Raw genomic sequence first — 6736 nt, 5'->3', positions numbered from 1 at the left:
CTCCTGCATTGGAAGGCCGGCGGGCGATGCTTGAGAACTCACAATTCAGAAGAGGACGGCGAAGAAATCTCCTCACTAGCGTGGCGGGCGCCGGGTGGGCCACGAAGGCCAAAAGTTTTCACCTCGCTTGACAAAGCTACAGAAATTTTGGCCCAGCCCACCAGGATGGAAAGGGATGAAGGGAGTCCAACGACTGTTGCTTGGGCCAGTTATGAATTATGATAGGCTGGATACGGGGGGCCAGATCTAATGTTTATTTGAAATTATAGGGCACCCAAAATGTGTAGAAAAAGGTTGTCCTCATGGTGCCATAGAGCATCTCCACCAGATTACTCAAATTTTCTCAAAAAAATATTACTCAAATATTCCCCAATACCAAAAACAGCCATATAACTAATTGAGAGGGCTCTCGTAATACTAAATATTTTTCAATAATCACGAAAACACCCCTCTCTCTCTCTCTCTCCTCAATTGAAGCAGAAAAGAAGCACCTCTATGCACTTTTAGGAGATCAGAGATAGGGATTATGGCGAGGATGCTATAAGGTCACCTATATACATTACGAAAGTAGTCTACATAACTGTCTATTAGCTGAGTTACCCATAAGGCCAACCCTAGTGCACCATGGTATAGTGCTACCCTAATCTCGACTTTCTTGGTGCCATGTCATATAGAGTGGTGTTGCTATATATTCAGGTTGTCTTGCAGAAGTACGAGTAGACAGCCTTGCTTGACGCGTTGCCAAAGCAACCAGTGAATTGCATGTTGCGGTGAGAGAGTGGACAATTGTGAGGAGATAGAGAGAAAAAGTATATGCATGAGCACCTTTGGCACCATGAAACCAACTAAAGGAAAATAGAAAAATAGCAGGGTCAACCTCTGATTGGTAAGAGGTGGTCTTCAATCCATTTCGTGTGTACGAGGTTAACTTTTTCTAAGTCTAACGATTTTTATATGCCCATGTTAAGGTTAGCCTAAGCCTAAGGAGTAACACAATACTCACCCTGTTCGCTTAAGCTACTTTTCAGCCATGTAACCGTGTTTTTCTCTCACAATATTTTCGTATAAGCATAAGCATAAACCAAATTTCAGCATAAGTGAACAGGGTGACTGTCGGTGTTTTCGGACCACCGACGAGTAAATTTGTATTTGCGCGTCTGGCTCGGATGGTGTGCTCGGAGGACACAAGGGTTTATACTGGTTCGGACGGAACGTCCCTACGTCTAGTTTGTTGTTGCTCGTGTTACCGGCACTTGGTTTGCAGTAGGGGTTACAAACAGGCGAGAGAGGAAAAGGATCCCAAGTCTCTGGTGAAAGGAGTGAACGGGTGCTGAGAGCTCGATCGCTGCTCAGCCATATGCTCGTGTCGTGCTCTTGTGTGTTTATCTCGTGATCTGGCTTCGTGCGGATCTCCCCCCTCCTTATGGGGCGCCCTGCTTCCCCTTTTATAGGCGAAGGGAAAGCACGGGTTACAGCGGAGGAAAAGGAGAAGAACAAGAGAGAAGAAGGCTTCCAGGATCACCGGGTCCTTTCTCTTTATGCGGGTCCCACCAACCCTGTAGACGTCAATAGGGACGGCTCCATGTCGCGGCCCTGTTCGTCACTGACGCCATGCACAGGCGTCGTCTTCCGGTCATGGCGTTCTATTCCGTCCCGGCGGACGTCGTGGTGAACTGACGCGCCTGTCAGCGTTCGTACGAGGGTTAGGCAGAACAGCACCGGCACGCCCGACGCTGTTCTTGATGTGAATCCTCAGGTACGGTCCATCATGGCCACGGGTTACATCGAGGCGTGCTAGTCTCTTCCCTGATGTCAGAGTTTTGACCCAGGCCCGTACGCTTGGACCAGGAGTAGTTGGCGGCGGTATGGGTCTCCGTCGGACGAGACGGAAACCGCGCCCATGGGGTCGGGCGAGACGGAGCCCGCACCCAAGGGTATGCGCGAGGCGGAGTCCGCGGCTTTGGGTGAGACCCCGCGGCCTTGGGGTCGGGCGAGACGGAGCCCGCACCCAAGGGATCGGGCGAGGCGGAGCCCGCGGCTTTGGGTGAAACCCCCGTGGCCTTGGGGTCAGGCGAGATGGAGATCGTACCCATGGGTCGGGCGAGACGGAAACCGCGTCCTTGGGGTCGGGCGAGGCGGAGCCCGCACCCAAGGGGTCGGGCGAGGCGGAGCCCGCGGCTTTGGGTGAGACCCCGCGGCCTTGGGGTCGGGCGAGACGGAACCCGCACCCAAGGGGTCGGGCGAGGCGGAACGCGTGGCCTTGGGTGAGACCCCCGTGGCCTTGGGGTCGGACGAGACCTTTTAATACGTCTTGCTTCATCCGGGAAAGTCAGCATGGACGCTAACCTCCTTGCTTTGGGTATCCCTAATATGGGGTATGACTATCTCTGTCCTCCTCCTCTCTCCTCTCTTTGTCCTTCTCATGTATAAGTGTGTTGGGACCTATTTCTATGGGCTGCACATCGTGAAAGATTGAAAGGGCACAAAAATCCACTTATACAAAACCCGCACATGTAGAATGTCTTTTGGGATATACGTTGTCCTTCATCATTGACATTTTCACCAAGTTCCAAAATATGACTCCATTTTTTTTTTTTTGCATGCTGTACTGTGTTTGTTCGAACTTCTAAGTCAAATAATGTTAGATTTAACCATCATTTTTCAAAAACATCCATGCAGTTTCATAGCACGCGGGAACTATATTATGAAAGTATTTCTTAAGTGAATCTAAAACATAAATTCTATGTTACTCCCTCCATCCATAAAAAATGCAATTTTCGTTTTTTCGAGAAGTCAAATAATTTGAACTTTGACTAAATTTATATAAAAAAAATACTAACATTCATGATACAAAATAAGTATCATTGAATTCGGTATATGATATATTTTTATAATAAATTTATTTGGAGACATAAATATTAATACTATTTACTATAAGATTGGTCAACTAGTTTCACCAGCATGCATAGTTGCATTCTTTTCTGGACGGAGTGAGTATTAACCTATACAAAGCTTTTAAAATTAATAATAAATAATAGAAAAAAATTGACTTAGGACCAAACTAAAACGACATGTAAAAAATTAGAGAGGAGCACTGTAGAGCAGGTCTCTCCAGATCAAAAGTGTTATATACGGGGAACTGTGCTGGGCTGCTGGGTGCAGTTTGGTGGTGCCACCCACCGGTTTGTTCCAGGACAGGAGCAGGTCTCATCTCACCACGCTAGCTCCTGCCTCCAATGACGCAAAGCTACCTTTTTCTCACTGGCCACTTTGCCTGGATCCGAGGAACCGATTCTCTCCGTCCAAGACGACACGGAGTAATAAACCAAACCAAAGGCCGTTGCGTTACGAACTTACGATTTACAAACAGCAGCAGCCATCAGGGAGGGAGAGCCGAGGGATCCTTCCTTCCGCTTCCCCCGACCCCGATTAGCGGACGAGGGGCACGTGATTCCTCCGACAGCCTATCCAAGAGCAGAGCAGAAGGCAGGAGCAGGAGCAGGAGCAGGAGCAGGAGCAGGAGCAGGCCAGGCGAATCTTCTCATCGATCGTAGCTGACACTGACAGACAGCTCACGCACGAGACAGGCAGGGGCGCTCCTCAGCTTCAGAGATCTCGTCCAACGCCACTCTTGTGTCTTCTCGCCTTCCTGCTCGTGCTGGACCGCTGGAGCACAGCTCCAGCTTCAGCTTCTCGTCCGGCCGGTCCGTTCCCCAGGGCCCAAGGCCCCAAGCTCACGTCCACAGTAAAAGATTAGTCAGAGCTGGTAATACTCCTGGTGACCTTCGAGATCGATGATTGCAGGGTAATCTTCGAGATCGATGATCTAGCTCGGCGACGGGGGCCGGGCAAATGGACACTGCACGTGAAGAAGCTCTAGCCTGACGACATGGCCGGCCGGGCGGGGGCGATCCCATCTTCATCGCGCGCGCGCGGGTGTCTTTTTCCTATCATTGCTCATTGGATGCCCACCGGGAGCAGCTTGTCCGCTGCCTTCACGAGTTCACGTCACATGTGTCCATCTTGTTTCAGCTTTAATTTGGTGAATTCTTATTATGCCCGAGATTTTGGGCGTCATGGTTCATGAGATTTGGCAGCTACTTGTTGCATCGTCTGTTCCTCAGCCTTGCTTTCGTTGCGCCATTTGTTACTTAAGACTGTAAGTAATGTGGTGTGGCTCTAAGTAACTAATCTCCTACATACTATATATGACCCCCTTAACCCCTTTGGAAAGAAGGATCTTTGTATTTTTTTCTGTAAAATTCCTACACAATTCCTGTAAAATTACTGCGTTTCAATGGGCTCCAAAGGTGTGAACTGTACAGTGTGGAAGCGGTTTGTCTTTCTTGCAGTAAGGTAAAACTGTAATTTGTGGCCCTAAGTAAGTAAACACCTGCTAGTAAGCAATGCAAGTTCTCTTATATAGGTTAAGACAACACCACCAGCTATCCGACAAAGAGAACAACTACTGCGAATCCACTCGATAAAATGAATGAATACTGCAAGAACCACTCACCCCATCTCGCAACGGCAGAATGCACTGGAGTTGTTTTTTCCTTTATTAGTTGGCTGTGAGAAACAACAGTCAATGTTCTTGGTAGATACTGTACTAAGATATGCCTGGACAGTTCAGAGACCACGTGAGCTTCTCTAAGCAAGACTGTCTCAGAACCACGAGATCACATGCCTGAAGCACAGCGGCGGTTGATCATGATGTCTTCAAAGCTAATTTCTTGGCAAAGTGGCAATGCCAGAGGCTTTATATGCTGATAATCATGGGGTGATGATGGAGCTGCGAGTTCTATCTAAAGGAGCAAGAAAGCTGAGGGTATAGAATTTTCGATGTGGAGTTCCAGCTGCACACTGCTGCCCTTTCAGGTGAATTATCATCATGTTCCCCTCCCTTTCTTTTCAGAGTTTTCTATTCATAAACTGAGCAGTGATAGAAAAGAAACAATCATACGCTACACTTTTTTCAGGTGAATTCTTGAGTAGAAGCTAGGAGTAAAAATAATTTCCTAGCATGTATTACTGCCAATGATCTGATCCAATGACCTGCATATTATGGGAGCAGGAAAACAATCACACACACCATGATTGGCTGGTAAGCAGCAGAACCTCTGCTAGATGAAGTTGTGGCCTTTTGGGTGGCTTGTGATGTCCAATCCCATTTATGTTATTTGAGAAAAATAGGAGCAAATGGGCAATTGGTGATGGGGTTTATGTAGTTGAAGAATCAGCAGCAGGCAAGGTTGACGGGTAGTAGAGTATGAAACGAGCAGGAAATTAAGGATCAAATTTGAGCTTCACACAAGGTAGTACAGTGTACCATAGCTGAGCAATCAACTACTAGTAATATGTAATCCCTGTTAAGTAATCTGCTGCTCCCTCTGTATGCGTGGCAGGGGCAGACGTCGAAAGGGCTCTCCTGTCGCACTGTAGCAACAGCAGGGACAGGCGCCAAAGTCAGCCCTGTTGTCACGTCTAGTCACTGTAGCAGCATGGCAGCATGATATGTCTATGTACTAGGATTAGATAGATAGAGTTGTATTTATAGCTTCCCACTGCAACTCACTAAAGAGAGCGAGTTCAGTTTTGCCATCTCCTCTGCAGAGGTCCGGCCAACGCTGGTGCTTGTGCTGTGTGCACACGCACGCTCTGTTCTCCGTCTCTTCTTGTACCTCTAGCCATAGTGTGTGGTCGGCAACCCTGGTGAGTGGTCGGCTTACTCGTGCCGGAGATACATGGGCCAACAATCCCTCTAGTTTTATTACAAGAATCACCCAAATAATCTCCACTTAACAAAAGTTACAAAACAAAAGGCTATAGTAACATATTATAACCCCTCCCAAAAATATGAACGAAAAGCTAAGATTTACAGGAGAGAAGTAAAAGTTGATGAAATGTAGCAGCAGTAACAATTCTTCACAAGGATGAAGCAGAGTAGTGGAGGCATGGCAAGCTGCAGAGCCAGCCGTCCCGGCCGACCAACCCAAGGGCTACCTTTTTCCTGCACGCCTGCCGCCGAGACATGATCTGCCCCAGCTGCCCCCATCCACGAGGAGCTGTGGCGAGGCGGCGAGGACCATGGCGGCGTGGTCCATGGCAGGCAGGTCGCCCACTCCGCTAGACCGCTACACCAGCAGCAGCAGCCACAACATGGCCAGCAGCAGGTCGAGGAGCGGGAGCGCCGAGGCCGAGGCCGACGCCACGGCGTGGGACTGCGCGGCGACGGCGTGCGCGGAGCCGAACGGCGCGAGCGCCGAGTCGGGCTCCAGCGCGTCCGGGTTGGGCGGGCTGGGGCTGGACGGGATGGTGGGCTCCCCCGCGTCGGGCGCCGGCGCGGCGCCGTCCTCGGCGGGGGACGGCAGCACGGGCATTATGTCCGGCGACAGCGCCGGCAGCGACGGCGGGAGCGCGGGGCCTGCGGTGTGGCGGCCGTGGTGCTGGTTCGGGAGGCGCGGGAGCGGCGGGTACTCGGGCGCCGCGGAGATGGACGACGACCGGGGCGCGGGCGCATCGTGTCGGACCGCCGCGGCGCCGGCGAGGAACGCGAACGCCAGGAGGAGGAGGAGGCGCCCACGGCCGCGCCCGCGCGCCCTCGCCATTGGTCGCTGTGACGCTGCCCGCGCTGGGCACTGGGCCGCGGAGCGCGCTTGTGGGTGTGCGGGTGGTGGCGCCGAGAGCGAGAGCGAGAGCGAGGCGGCGTGCGGGCGGGTGCGAGATGGTGGGAGTG

The 6736-nt window shown here is 51.0% G+C and overlaps 1 protein-coding gene across 1 annotated transcript; it reads right to left on the bottom strand.

Annotated features, from left to right (window-relative positions):
* Positions 1–5695: 5695 nt before the first annotated feature.
* On the bottom strand, positions 5696–6736 carry LOC136451082 (classical arabinogalactan protein 26-like). The gene has a single exon (XM_066451826.1). It carries the CDS (start codon positions 6606–6608, stop codon positions 6135–6137), a length of 474 nt encoding a protein of 157 aa, XP_066307923.1. The 5' UTR covers positions 6609–6736; the 3' UTR covers positions 5696–6134.

Source organism: Miscanthus floridulus, chromosome 5 (assembly GCF_019320115.1).
Source record: "Miscanthus floridulus cultivar M001 chromosome 5, ASM1932011v1, whole genome shotgun sequence".
Taxonomy (NCBI): Eukaryota; Viridiplantae; Streptophyta; class Magnoliopsida; order Poales; family Poaceae; genus Miscanthus; species Miscanthus floridulus.
Note: the sequence above shows the minus strand (reverse complement) of the source record. Positions and strands in the feature narration are given on the sequence as shown.